At 40.2% G+C, this 15,465-nt stretch overlaps 3 protein-coding genes across 3 annotated transcripts; 2 read left to right on the top strand and 1 right to left on the bottom strand.

Moving 5' to 3' along the window:
* Positions 1-57: 57 nt before the first annotated feature.
* Positions 58-1,102, top strand: Mrps23 (mitochondrial ribosomal protein S23). The gene is made up of 4 exons (XM_083091655.1): positions 58-240; positions 510-671; positions 748-853; positions 929-1,102. Exons 1-4 carry the CDS (start codon positions 197-199, stop codon positions 1,055-1,057), a joined length of 441 nt encoding a protein of 146 aa, XP_082947781.1. The 5' UTR covers positions 58-196; the 3' UTR covers positions 1,058-1,102.
* A 749-nt stretch (positions 1,103-1,851) lies between these two features.
* Lrrk (Leucine-rich repeat kinase) lies at positions 1,852-13,522 on the bottom strand. Its single transcript, XM_083091632.1, has 4 exons — positions 13,238-13,522; positions 11,779-11,875; positions 11,610-11,690; positions 1,852-11,048 (listed from the first exon to the last, which is right to left on the bottom strand). Exon 4 carries the CDS (start codon positions 11,033-11,035, stop codon positions 3,566-3,568), a length of 7,470 nt encoding a protein of 2,489 aa, XP_082947758.1. The 5' UTR covers positions 11,036-11,048; positions 11,610-11,690; positions 11,779-11,875; positions 13,238-13,522; the 3' UTR covers positions 1,852-3,565.
* Positions 13,523-13,786: 264 nt separating this feature from the next.
* Positions 13,787-15,369, top strand: Med6 (mediator complex subunit 6). Its single transcript, XM_083091654.1, has 5 exons — positions 13,787-14,038; positions 14,192-14,351; positions 14,446-14,620; positions 14,801-15,047; positions 15,124-15,369. Exons 1-5 carry the CDS (start codon positions 14,008-14,010, stop codon positions 15,201-15,203), a joined length of 693 nt encoding a protein of 230 aa, XP_082947780.1. The 5' UTR covers positions 13,787-14,007; the 3' UTR covers positions 15,204-15,369.
* The last annotated feature ends 96 nt before the right edge of the window (positions 15,370-15,465 follow it).

A 15,465-nucleotide genomic window follows, 5' to 3' on the forward strand; every position in this document is an offset into this window, starting at 1 on the left:
GCATCTCGAAAAGTCACTAGCAGAGATCACGTGCTAATTTTTAGGGATTTATTTTTTTACGCCGCACTGTAACGTTTTAAAAATGGCGACGGGATCTTGGGATGATGCTCGAAAAGTTAGGTTAGGTTAATATCCGTGAAGACGAACCACCGGGTCTTCGGAATCGAATTTTTCTTATAATCCTTGAAAGGACACCATGGCGCAGAGCAGATTGGAAAAAATTGGCACGATTTATACCAGGTGAGTGAAACGCATCCTTCGTAATCCTTATCGACAGAATTATTTTTGAATTTAGCGATTGTTTTTAAAGGTACAGAGCATTTTTTTTTCAAAAAGTGATATTTTATTAATATATAAATTTTACTTTCAATTAATTGAATTTTTGGATGTTATTTAATAATTCATTGTGTATATTTTTGTATCTTTTGGAAATTAAAAAAAATAATATTTAAAGCTAATTTTAAATTTTATTTCGAACAACAATTACATATAATGGGAACAAATTTTAGAGTTGTTTCGCTACTAAAAGGTAAAGCTATGAAACAGGAAGACAAACCGTTATGGTTGGCAGTATATGAGGCTTTTCCTCCAAAATACGAACCTAGATTTGACAGACAATTGCCAAAGAAAAATATCAAAAATATTTTTTACGAAGAGGATCTTATTCGAGCGTAAGACTTTTTACTACATTACATTGAATAAGATATTTGTATCTCTTTATATATAAGTTATTATTTGTTCGTGCAGAAGGTTCCACAAAGATCAAGACTTCATACCAGCTATTAATTTAGCCAATGAAAGTGTTCCATCTGCAACACAAAATTTTCTATCTATATACAAAACAATAAAAGAGGTATGTACACTAAATTATTCGATTTATTGATTCAATTGTTTAATATATTATATTAAAAGTATATTCAATTTATAGCAGGAAAAATTATCGGACAATGAAGCCTATGAAAAGACAATGCAACAGTACACTTCTGAGGTAAAAACAAGAATATTGAAGAAAGTAGAGACTAATACAGATAATAAATCATTTGATATATTTAAGTGATAGCAAAATATATTTTTTTCTGTAAATAAAGATTTTGTTATTTAATGGGTAGTAATATTTATATTAATTGAAATATGAGTATCACCATATGTGTTGTGCTACAGAAGTAGAAATGATAGTAGAGTAGTTTTATTCAACAAGTTTGTATTTTGTGACAGTCAATACATTAAATAACAATAGATTTCTATAAAGTTACAACTTATGTTGAGTATGAGATGATAATCATAATAATCTTCATGATGAGAGTAAACATGAATTTACAACTATGTGTTCCTAATGTGTCGAGATCAATCATAGAATTTTCTCTTATAATCGAATAATTATAAATCTTACACCATCAATCACTTGCCATATTCCGAGGCATACTTAATAATAATCTGGAAAGTATTATATAGGATAGATGTATAATTTTTTTCTCGTTTCTTCATAATAATTATCGTCTTAGAAAAAAGGGATACAAGCTGCGTTTATATATCACACTGTGGTTCGCTTCACGAGCTGCAGGTACAAGTAATTAAAAAAATAAGTATAAAACGTGCGCACGCACTGTCTAAATTAAAGATATATATAACACGTTGAATTTTGACTAAATTTTGCATGTTTTGTCGTTTGCATGTTTATTCTATTTTACATAATTATTGTAATATCAATATTGTTCCAATGTTTGAGAGTATTTTGTTTTACTTATTACAAGCATGATCACTAATTTGGATATCACTGGTAAGCCTTTACGGCATTCAACATGTTAATGTATATAATATATCGAACGCGCTGGTTTGGAAATGATGGAGAACAAGCTGTACACACATTTATATATATCATTAGAAAGACTTGGTCGGTCTTGTCACATTTTCTAGAAATAATATTCATCCAGCGCTTTAAATGCCATTTTTTAAAACTGTTTTACATCCGACGTATGTAAATATATTACACTCTGTTCACTTTCTTTTCTTATTATTATTACGATACTAATAAAAGATCCTGAAGAACGCTTAGTCTTAAGAGGCAAATATCTCTCGAGACAAAATTTCTATCAAATCTCTTTAAGAGCTACTTGCCATTCAACACAATTAGAGAGTATCGTTATTAAAAATAACTGTAATAGTTTTCGATATTTTACGTTTTTTCTTTCGCTGAGTACCTTGTATCACATTGATTACGCGCTTGGGACAACACTAACCATTTCTCTGTAATTAAATCATAAGTGAAAATTTAATGATTTAATTGAACAAAATGCTTCTAACATGTGTGTGTATATGTATAATCTCGTGTCTAATAACGCATTGCTGATATATTTATATAAAATGTGTCCCACAATAATCTTAATTAGACTTATAAATTTTTACGTATATCGATTAGATTCGAAAGATATTATTTTGCACGTGATCCAACTAAATCAGAAAAATATATGAGTATACGTATGATCTTGTATTTTTATCGATCCAGGATTGTGAATTTTACGTCAGTAAAACACAAATCTCGATATGAATATTATCAAGATTAATTGATAGCATTAAAAAATATCTAAAAACTCAGATCCAAGAGCTCAGATAATAATATCAAGAATAATGAAAGATGTTTTTCTTTCGTTTTTATCTTACTGCGATATAAGTTACATTAATATTGGACTCTTTCCTTTATTATTTAAAGCATTATATAAATATTCAAATATCAAGAGTGGTAACATCTGATTATACTTATGCAAACGAAAACATACTTTATTAGAGTATCGTTCAACTCTATGCATCTTTAGGATTTTGTTTTATACAAAATAAGATTCCCAGATAGCCAACTATCTATGACATTTCTGTCATGTTACTAATAAATATTGATAATAATATAATTGTTGACGATATGATAGCAATATGATTAATCACATTAATTAACATGACATCAATATGATTAATCAATATGATTAATCACATTTGGTTATCTGGATTATTTCTCTTTCTCTCTCTTATACTCTTGACTCGATAATTTCTGCAACCTGGACAAAAGAATTAGCATATAGCTTGTAACGTGATACACAAGGTATTTTTGTCAATAAGCGTGCTTTGAGAAAAATCGAATATTGAAACTTGCAATATTATTATCTTGTTCAAATTCTATGAGACGGTCTTTTCCTCAGGCGCGCTTATTCGCACCGCGAATGCCTGTTATATACTAGGTACTATATATTGTTGGACGTATAAGATTCACCCGAGCGCAGAGAGACTCGTTTATAAACTTCGCATCACTTAAATGCTTCATTACTTAAATGTCGAAAAGAGAAGAGAGTCTGGATAAAACCCCATCGCTCTTCTCAAAATGTCTACATTGGCACCGACCAAACCTTATTACAACCTTTTTCTGCCGGTATTCATTGGAAGAAAGCTGGACTGTTCTATATTTCTCACCGCGCATTCAGCATTAAATGTAATCTTAGGTGTTGTTTTTGTATACGAGATAAACGAAACTTGGAGTCGTTGAACACGAGCGAGAATGCGGACGTTAAGATCTTCGGAAGAATCAAGCCGACGACCAGTTTTCCGATCGCCACAGCAAAGTATACATGCCGTGCCTGAGTTCCTCATTCTCCAGACTCTTCAGTGGGAAGTCGGTATATCGCGCGATCAGGCTGCGATAGCCTTGGCCAACGGTCGCCAGTAGTGCCTTCTTCTTGTCAGTGGATTTGAGGGACACGATCTGGCAAACCTTGCCCTCGAACGGCCGGAACACGGTGATGGGTCGCAGAGTGCCGCACTCGGCGACGACGATGCAGCCCCAGGTGGTACCGATGTACAACTGACCGGAGCTGGCCTCGAGCGCGGTCACCTGACACTTGTCCGTCGACAGGTTCTCCTCGATAGAGATAGACTTGAGACTCTCGGAGCACGGCACTAGTTTAGACATGTCAAGCTTATTGACGATTTGTCGGCTGTCCACGTCCCACTGGTACACTACGCAACCAGGATAGGTGTATGAAAAGACAAAGTTTTCGGCGGTCGCGCCGGTCAGATACGTAGCGAAGAGATTCTTCATGGCGACGTCGCTGGCAGTCCCAGTGGAATGAGACAACTGTATCGTGTCGACCAGGTTGCCGTCCTTCAGCGTATAGACGGATATCTGGCCGAAGCTCTGGCCAGCCCAGAGTTCCAACACGCGTCTCTTCCGACAGACCGCCGTCAGCGAGTAAGTTTTGACATCATTACCATGACGTGTCACTTCTGTCGCACCGCCACTGCCGGTGACCTCGGTCTTCTTCATCTGCGTGAATGAGTTAGACAGCAGGAAGATACGACCACTATGCAACGCTACAGCGAACTGCTTCAATTGCTCTAAATGGATCAGTCCGACTACTTTGGATTCTCTGCTGTGATCCGCCTCGAGGTTGTAGCTGGCCACGCAGCCAAAGTTGCCGCACAGGTAGACGTGCACCTGGCCGGCGTTATCGCCGATCCAGATGTAGCCATCCACGCCGTACATGGCGTACGGTATTACTGGCGTCTCAATACGTACGTGACGTAGCCAACCCTTCTGAGTGCCCAATAACATGTCCACCTCGCCGTTGTTGTGGCCGAACCAGATCTCATCGCCATTCAAGCTGTCTACCTCGCTATTCGAGCTATTGCCGGCTCGATTTGTCATGGTAACCGCTGTTACTTGCGTGCGCTCTGTTAGCAAGGTAACATCTATCAGATGCGTGAACTCGGGCGCGGAAGCGATCGAAACGATCTGACTAGCTGTCGGTCGATCTTTCGGATTTTGCGCCCAGCATATTACCATTAGATCAAGCGCGTAACACGGATGGAGAGTTTCGCGGTACATGAGCGGTGGTCTACCGCCTTCCAGGATGCATTCCTTCACCGCCTCGTGACCTTCGAACGGTTGGCGCAGTGTAATCAGTTCGTAGATGAACATGCCGAATGAGAACGAATCCACCTTCTCTGTGTATTCCTCCTCGCCATTGTATTTGATGATCTCGGGGGCCATGAAACCTTCCGTGCCTCCGAAACCCTTTGCTCCCGTGGGAAGTGTCAACCTTGAAATCCCATAATCGGCGACTTTGACGTGCACCGGTTCCAAACTCTCCTGAAATGGCAACGGTATTTGCCACACTAACACGTTCTCCGATTTCAGGTCACGATAAATGACGTGTTGCTGATGCAGATACTCCACCGCTTTGGCGACCTGTAAGATTATTGCCTGCAGCGTATAGGGATCCAGTTTAGCACCAGAACGACGATAATTCTTCAAGACGCCATCTAGCGCGCCCTGAGGAGCAAGATCCAGCACCAGAGCCAACGGACTGACGACTATGCCAATTAATGGCACGATATTAGCGTGTCTGAGCGTCAGCAAGATGTTGAGTTCCTGACGCGCCATGCAATAAGCCTTGCAGGCGTATTGCAACGGATCGCGATCCCATTTGCTCTGCGATGCTTTATAAGCGAGAATCGCCGACTGTGTCGAGTTCGGACCCGGTGAAACTGGTTGCAGCATCTTAATGGCCACGTCGGCGCGAATGTGCGTGCCCGGTAGTCGGCAGCTGCCGCGAAAGACGAAACCAAAAGCGCCGCGACCCAGCAGTTTGCCTCGCTTTAGTTCCTCAGATTTAATCAGGTGCTTAGCGCCCAGGTCCATGAAAATGATATCTGGAGCGACATGCGACAGGGGGATCTCCGAATGCCTCGGGCAGCTGATAGATTTGTTACTGTACGCTGCCAATATGCATTCTTCCACCATCCAAGAGTATGCGAGGATACCTTCGGGATGTGAGGAGGGAGTCTGCTGTCTTGACACATCTGGATGGCCTTCGAGCGATGGCATTCTGCTGGATGTTAAACTATCATAACCGACACCACTGTCGCCGTCGGATTTGTAGCTGTCTTGGCTTTGCCTTTCGCTGCGATTTACAGCGCAATACTTTTGGATGTCCTCGATAAGCCGACCATCACTATCGTTGGATTCGATGTCGCTGCTTTCAGTGTTGTCGAGCAAACAGCGCGGGCACGGTATAAGTCTAGTGACTAGTAATTTACCTTCTGATGTGTGAACAAAGCGCGTGCCTAGCGTAGGATACCAATCTTCGAGAAGAATGTCGATATGGTCGACAATCAATGCCATTAGTTGGGGCATACTCTCCAGTCTCGGTTCTACTACGATTGCCTGGTAGCCCATTGGTTCTTCATCTACGGAATCGGACATGATAGGTTGCTTAATCACTAGAGTATCCACTGGAAACCAAATTTCGAGGATGGCAGAATTTCGCAGATCCACCGTGCACCAAATGCCATCTTGTTTAAGCTTGAATTTGAACTGCCTGTAGTCGTACGGTGAATTCTTCAGATTATAATAAACCTCCTTCAGACGCAACAATGTAATGCCCGAATATCGTAGCTCGATTCCCGTTTGCCATAGCGCCCATTCGGCCTGTAAGTCTAGTAAACTGGCGAAGATGTTGTCGTCGACAAAATCCTTGAACGGCGCCAGAAATGACATGACGATCTCGACAATAGCATCGTCAGCGAGAATTCGAGTAATCAATCGGGACCAGAAGCCGCTAGGAAAGTATGACATGAGTAACAGCCTGGTGACGGAACAATCGGGCTGCGACCTCGACGTAAGTACACACTCAGCGTTGTTCTTGTCGCTGGATGGCGCGCCTAGGCATGTAAATGTGGGCGATGTGATCTTCTTAGTATGGCGTACGTGCCAACCGCGCGTCTTTACTGGTACTTTGATGATTTGATTATTGCGCAGAATATCTTCCTCAGTCGGTAGAAGAGACGGTATTAGCAACGTACGGCAATCCCATGTCAGTGCAACTTCGAATTTATTAAGCAGACTGACAATATAGCCCTGTGTATCAATCGATGATATCGTAGAAGATTTGAAGACGTGCTGGATATCATCTAATTTCATTATACCAGATCTGGCGAATGGATTAATCTCTCGTATAGTTACTACATGAGCGAGCATGTCGCAGAGCCATTGTGGATCCAAAAAATAGAGATCTTTCAACGTAGCATCATCGTAATGCAAGATTATACCATTTTCGTGGAGAAACAGAGTCGCCTGATGCAGCTCAGCAGGATCTCTAAATGATCTGTGTAATTTTTGAAGTTCATTGTTGACTGCCGCGTAATATTGGTCGGCTTTTAACACTGGGTCTAGGCCGGATAACTTCCTGTCATGCGCCAGTTGGATTACGACGTCCTCTAGAGCGAGATAACTAGCTGGAACCTTCTGTTCTAGTAGCAATTCCTTGCTACCGGGCGATCTCAGGCTGAAGACAACGTCGTAAATAAGATTGCAAAGCATCTTGATATTGTGGCGTGTTTTACAGCTCACTTCAATCGTTTCCATGACCTTAGGTAGGCCACATTTCTCAGCATCGACCACATTAATAAACTTGTCACGAATATATTGCTGCAGACCCTCGCTATGCTCGTAGAAAATGTCATAGTGGGTGCCAATAATAATGACCGGTGAGTTGGGCGCTCTACTCTGAATGTTCACTAGCCATTGAAAAATCTCGGATACGCCCTTGAAGCCGTCTGTGATCCGCCATACGACCAGATAGAGACTGCGCTTTGACAGGAAATACTGATGCGTTGCATAGTACTCACGCTGGCCACCAAAATCCCAGGTCCTGAAATAGACCGGACCATGAGACGATTGTCCACGTACTTTCTTCTCATAGAGCCAATCGCCGATATCCACACCTACTGTCGAAATAGTCGTGCCCTTAGCAGTCTTTGCGTTAATGTTCTTGTTACCCATTCGTTTGGCCCAATGTTCGGACGCCTTCTTCTTATTCGGCACCTCGCCTTCCTGCCGCAACTGTTCCAGCAAACTTGTCTTGCCGATCCCTTGAATACCGACAATCATCAATTTCATGCGCGCGTATGCCTTGGCGTCTTCCAAGATCGACTTCAGGTAACCGATCACATCCATCGTCTTGTATTTTTTTGACTCGATCATCGACTTGAGCGGCTCCTGTAACCGGCAACCCTGTGTGTTCAGGTTCCATAGACGTCCCAATAAACCCATCTGCGGCGGCAACTCGACGATCTCATTGTTGCCACTGATGTTCAATACCGATAAATTATTAAGCTCGTAAATGTTGTGCGGTATATCGCGTAATTGATTATTACTAACGTCCAGCATACTGACATTGGGAAAGAGTAGGTACGATTTGGAGCTGGAATGTCCGATTCCTTTTGAATCCTTATCCGAGTCGCTTCGTTCTTCCTCTAGACTAGGCATCTCGCCGTCATCGCACGATGTTAACTGAATGCGATTCAGTAGATTGTTCGCTAGAATCAGCGTACGCATATTTTCTAACCGTAGATGCCGTCTATGCACGCACACCGACTGCAGCACAATGTCGCGCATCGACGTAGGTGTTTGCCGATTGCCGGGCACGATGCTAGGCGATTGCGCATTGACGGCTGGACAGTAGCAGGCCGTATTCGCCTGTTCCATGCTGTCGGAACTGTCGACCTGCGGCAAACTCGGCCACCGCGTAATCTGATTATTCGACAAATCTAGTTGTTTCAGGCTCGCTGGATACGAGGTGATGTGACTCATCGATCGCAGAGAGTTGTACGCCATGTTCAATCGCACTAAGCTCACTGCCAGACATGGTAACGCCACGGGAATGCTGTTGAAGAGATTGTGTGCCAGATTCAACGATGCCAAAACTGATTTGTTGCCATTCTCCGTGTCATCGCTCATTCTTTCTGATACTTGAACTGAACTGGTCCATACATGCGGCCGTTCCATCTCGATCACCTGCGCGTTCGCGATCTTTGTGAAAGAATCGAATTCCATGGACTCTATCCGCGGTACAACGGCCAGTCCACGAAAGGTAATTTGTTGCGTCTCCTCGCAACTACGCTGCGACTTCCTCAGGACATTCTGCGAAGCTTGACTGGGTAGGTCGCGCAATAGATTAAACGACGCGTTCAGTTCCTTGAGTTTGGGCGCGCGCCACAGATTCTGCGGCAGGCACTGCAACTTGTTGTTGGAGACATCCATAATCTCGAGGGCTGGAAGATTCATAATGAATTCGGGTAGTTGCTCCAATCGATTATCCTGGAGATACATCTCCTCCAGAACCGGGCACAACTTGTCCTTTGGGTTCTTGGAGTCGGCCGTGAGAGTGTCGATCTTGTTCTGTGCCATGTTGAGATAACGCAGACTTTGCAAATAGAACATAGCAGACGGCACGGAAGTTATGGAGTTGTGGGAGATATCGACTCGTGTAATAGCGTATAGCACCAGGTCGTTATTCTTTGGACTCAGTTTCTTGTTGACGTGCAGCACCGCGTCGATTAGCCATTGTAATCGGATTTGCGAGAGACGACATTGTTGATTATGCCAGTTGATCATCGTGGGCGTTTTCGGAAACAGCGTGGAATAGGTGACATGGCCGAAAGACGACAAGGCGGAGAAATGCGAGCTTTGTGTGCACTCGGTCATCGCTTTTTTGTTGATTTTGTACTCGGAGTCCGGATGCGCCTTAATCGATAGCAATTTTGCAGTCAATATCTCGTCGCGATTCTGTGCAGCAATCTTCAGCGCCTTGCACTCATTGTCTACGGCGCCATGCTTCAGCAGCAAATCCGCGATCTTTACGTCACGATTTTGACACGCTATCGTCAACACGCTCGAATAACTACCTTCGGGATCGTTCTGATCATACAGGACTTTGACAGGTAATTCTAAATTGGCGCCAGCTTGAAGGAGAGCGTTTACCACCTCGGCATGTCGCCCTCTAACAGCCGCATGCAATGCCGTTTCGCTGCCGTTGTTGCAATAAAGATCCAGATTCACCGGATATATCATTTTATCATCCTTCTTGTCCATGGGCGTTTTGCTTCGAAAATTCAAAGATGACATCAGTCTCTGGATACCGCTGGAGATTTTGCGTTTCGATACTGGGAGTTGCTGCGCGCCTCCTACACCATCCTCCTCCTTTGTGGTTCTCGCTTTCACCCGATAACCCAACAGCAATTCGACGCACTTGACATTACCCAGCATGCTGGCTATATAGAGCGCATGCTGACCAGTAACGTCTTGCGCATTGATATCGAACGGCAGATCGTACTCGAACTCGCCGGACGGGTCCCTGTAACGCTGATAGACATGTTGCGGATATTCGAACTTAAGCAAGGCGTCGATTACCAAATGATGACCGTTTATCGTGGCCGCGTGTATCGACAGCCAACGCTCCACTGTCAGCTGCTGCACCTGCTTGGGAAAATGTCGGAGCAGCAAGTCGACAATCTCCACCTTGCCGTGATAACACGCTATGTAGAGCGGACAGTATTTGGTGACCGGATGAATCCTGCAGTCGACGCCGTGATCCAACAGCAGCCGAACAATGTCCTTATGACCGCTCTCACAGGCGACGAAGAGCAGAGTGTTGGCACCGTTAGGCGCCATGTTTATCACGCACTCTAGATCGGTCGACAAGCCCTGGATGATGCTGCGGGCAGCCACAGTGTCGCCCTGGATACAAGCTGCGCGTAAGGAGGCGTGGGTCGCCTGTTTCGCCAGTTCATACTGCTCGGCCGCCGCTTTCAGAAGATGAATGCAAGAGTCGTGCTTGCCTTTCTCGGCGACGTCGAGCGGCTGCAGGCCATCGTCGTCGCGAATCATGAGATCCGCGTTGAAGCTCAGCAGCCTTTCCACGTTGCCGGCATGACCGTGCTCCGCGCACACGTGCAGCGGCGTCCGATGGTGGCCGCGAGGACCACAGACGACGTTCGGGTCGGCTCCAGCGGTCAGCAGGACGTCCAAGCAACGGGAATTCTCCGTGATCGCGGCCGCGTGCATAGGCGTCCTGCCCCACGAGTCCTTGCTGTTAATGTACTGCGCGTGCTCGCCACGCAGCAGATCCTCCAGCAGCTCTGCATTGTCCCAGAGCGCGGCCTGATGTAGCAGCCGGCCCGGAAAGTCTTCGTCGATCGGCGTGTAATCCTCCATGTCCACGGGATGTCTACGAAATATACATGTTAATCAGACAGAAAGACTGGTAAAATATGAAATATTTAAAGGCGCTTATTTTGTATATGTAATATATTAATATTAATATAGTATATATTATTAATAATATATTAATAATAATATATTAATATAGATATTAATAATATTAATATATTATAAATATATATATATATATAAATTTTTTTAAATGATATATTTGCTAAGAGGAAGAATTTCTCCTTCATAGAATAATGAATAGAGTCGATTTGACTTTTATACAAATGCAATAATGATTTTACTTTTGCACATATGCAATTGCACATTTTTTTAAATGTTATCATATTTTTCTTTTATATCGATCAATTTTATTTTATCATTTAACTTTATATAAAATGCTAGTTATTTTCGTATAAAAATATAAAGGTACAAAAAAGCATGACGAAAAATTAATGCTTTACGAGATATTACATATTTTATGTCGTGCAACTCATGTGTGTGTAAATTTATGCATACGTATATGTGTATGCATATACACACACACAGACGCAGACATGTACATATATAAAATACTTACAAGTTTGTTTATGACCCCGTTACATAATTTCCAGTGTCAATATCATTTCTTCTAGCTTTATTGCTTCCTCCGGAATGACTTCTACAATGCATCAATTGCAGTGTAATATATGTACCGTCTCATTATCAATGTATTTACACAAATATTTTTTAATCCCATATACATTTACCTCGACAACATGGTGCGAATTAATGTATTTTAATCAGGCTTCCTGTTTCATACGAGATTTTTAATTCGGATTCAATGAGGCTCCATAAGAGTTATAGCTGTAATTTAAACAAGATTTCGACTCATTTGACTCGCTCGAACTGCTCTTGCATTTTCTCATTGGCATGTGTGTATGATATAAAATATATATTTAATCTACATAAAAGGAATTAAATAATTTGATGTTTATATAAAAAATATATACATATATAAGTAGTATCACACATATACTTATATACATATGTATATAAGTAGTTTTATATATAATTTTCATATATAATCCCTTTCTATTTAATTAAAAAGGAAAATCAATATATAACATACATAAGAACGCTTATCGGTTAAACGATCAAATTAATACATTTAATAAAAGTAAAAATATTTCTGATAAAAAAATATATAAAAATATAAAAAATATCTGATAAAAAAATAAATAAATAAATAAACAAATAAAAAGTCACGATTTATTTTTCATAACTTTTTCGGAAATAATCAGAAGGATAAAAGGCCACATTTTTCTTCTAAAAAAAGAATAATGAAACTACATATTAATTCGTTTCTCGATATTTCTTAACTCGTGAATTATTATTAACTTTTTTGTAAATAATTAAAATAATAAAAGGCCATATTTCTCTTCTAAAAAGGAAATAATGAAAGTACATTTATTTACATTTTATTAATTCGTATATCTCTTCGTATTTTTAACGTAAATTATTATTAAATTTATTATTCTTTTTAAAATAATAGCCGCATTTCAATTCCGGAATTTCTTTTTTTCAATTGTTTATTCATTTCGAAAGTTTTATTTCCATAGAGACAAGGAAAGCAAAATGATCGTTTACGTAATTTCGAATTGTGATCATTTTCAAATGACGCTATCAAGTTCGCTATCTATTTCACGCGCACGCGTAAATATACGCTTGCACGCACGTTTCGTGACAGAAAGCTGTCACGACAGAGTTCTTAACCTCCATGTTTAATTGTTCGTGCGTCTCGGGAGAAAAAAATGAAAGCGACAGCACGAAAGAGGTATCGCAATTAAGTAAATGAGAAATCTTACGCGTCGAGTGTATAAATTTCTCATTTTTTTTCTCGCTATCTCTCTTTATATATTTTTCTATTTTTTTCACGGAAATTGTCGGAGCACGAAAATACAATCACTGAATTAAAAATTCATTTATTAAAAATCTACGATTATTTTTAAGTAAACTACACGTTACATGCCTTGCCTCGCTCGACGTGACATCGCAGAAAATTTCTCTTCGAAAATAAAATCTCTCTTCTCAATATCAAAATTATCAATTAATTAATTAAGCTGAATTTTCTATTGTGGCTCTTTCTCTCTCTTGCATCATTTCTCAGAAACACCCTATTAATTCAATATTCGCGGTTTGTTTGTGCTCTCGGAGTCTCTCGTTTACCTTTGCCAGAGTTTACATTAGCGGGAGCATCTCGGTGGAATCAGCGTCGATGCCGAAGCGTCGCTCGAGCGATAATTTTCGCGCGTGTCGCCAGAAACGGGGACTCGCATCGTAATTAATCGTCTCGAATCGCGATGACACTTGCCGTCACGCGAAGACGAAACACCATTGCGATCTCGCGCGGCACTACTGACTACTGACAGATTACGGAAAGTCACGGAGCCGGGTGGCAAACAGAACCACTTGACAGCCCACTTGCGCGTAACTGCGTGCACAGATGACATACGGAGAAAGTAGACAGCTAACTTATATTCCGCCTTGGAACATGGAAATTTTGTGTCCAATGCTGGCGACTTCTATAAATGGTGATGTTGTATACTTTTGTCGTATGATTGGCTATCGATTATAGGGAATTTTTAAGATTTCCAGGGATTTCTGCATCGTAACCAATCAGATACGTCCGATCAAACTTGTCGCACGCGATAAAATATTAGTCAGCTGGTCTCAGTTTTTCTCATGAAAAGCATATATTTAGCTATATATTTATAGTTTAAGGCTGATGAAAGAAGGGGGAGAAGATACTGTCAAATACATGTTCGATTACTTCAGAAGGAAGGAATAAAAAAAGAAAATATTACATTGCAATATTGTATTTGATAGCGAATAGAAATCCATAAAAGAAAAAGCAAGAGATATACCTGATATGTGTTGTAAATAGACGAGGTGTACCTTCGATTGCTCTTGTAATTTGTAAATTTGTTGATTGTGATATGATGATGCCTGGAAAAACTCCAGTACAAGGTAAGGATTTATCAATCCCTCTCAACTATAACTAATACTGAATACTTGATATAAATACGCGAAATAATCATTTTATTGGTGAGGAAGTGTGATTATCATGTATATTCATCCTTAATATGATTAATACTTTATAATTTTTATTTCGGTTTTCAGAAAATCCCTTAGGCCTATCCTGGCATGACAGTGCTTGGATTCCTGTCCTTAATCCAAGTAACATCATGGATTACTTTTCCGAAAGGAGTAATCCATTTTACGATAGAACTTGCAATAATGAGATAGTCAAGATGCAGCGTTTGAGTCCTGATCAACTGACGTGAGTGTCAATTGGTCTTCCTGTTAAATATAAATATATATCATTAAATCATGTTGTAAACATATTCATTGAATCTATTGTTTTATTTTTATAGTAATATGACTGGCTTGGAATATATTCTTCTGCATGTGCAGGAGCCTATCCTATACGTGATTAGAAAACAACACAGACATTCACCAACTGTTGCTTCGCCAGTCGCTGATTATTACATTATAGCTGGTGTTGTGTATCAGGCTCCAGATTTAGGATCTGTTGTGAGCTCTAGATTGGTGAGTGACAAAATATATTAATAAAAATGTCAAAATTACATATTTTGAAATTTTGTATGACATTAATTTTGACGCGCATTTTATATATATATTTTTAATTTAATATGTTTTTGTGTAATATGATAATATGGTATTTGTCAATTATTGTATGTAAGAAATATATATGTATCAATTGTGCAGTTATCCACGGTTCATCATCTGCAATCCGCCTTCGAAGAAGCCAGTGCCTGTTCGCGATATCATCCCAGTAAGGGTTATTTTTGGGATTTCAAGAATGGCAAAGCTTTGGCCACAAAGAAAGAAACGCCAGTACGTGAGGAACCTAGCTCATTGTTTCAACGGCAGAGAGTGGATATGTTACTTACGGAGCTCACTCGTAAATTCCCTTTACCAGTGCCAAAACCAGTGCATCAGGCAACAGAAGTTTGTATGTATCCCATTTATCTTTTTTCTATTTTATATATTAATATTGTATTTAATATTATTGATTTTAATTGTTTCAGCAACAGAGATTAAGCAAGAAGTGAAGACTGAGAAGAAAGACATGAAACCACCACCAGAAAAGAAACCTAGAGTTTCTTAATTAATAATAAAGATAGAGAGATTATTAAGAAATTTGTATAAAATTTTGCTGATTTGTAAGATACTAATGTGAGAAAAAAAGTATGTCATTTATACATACACGTACAAATATCTTATTAGATATATATTCTTTAAGGTAATAATATATTTATCTTCAGAACACACGATTTATTGCCATATTTTAATTGAAAATAATTAATAATTATATTTAAAAGAAAAAATTTAGTATTCGCGCGCACTTTATTTTCGCACTTCGAAATTGT

This window comes from Camponotus vicinus, unplaced genomic scaffold, assembly GCF_025532165.1.
Source record: "Camponotus vicinus isolate PSW18456_S1 unplaced genomic scaffold, iyCamVici1.0 SCAF_2, whole genome shotgun sequence".
NCBI classification, from domain to species: domain Eukaryota; kingdom Metazoa; phylum Arthropoda; class Insecta; order Hymenoptera; family Formicidae; genus Camponotus; species Camponotus vicinus.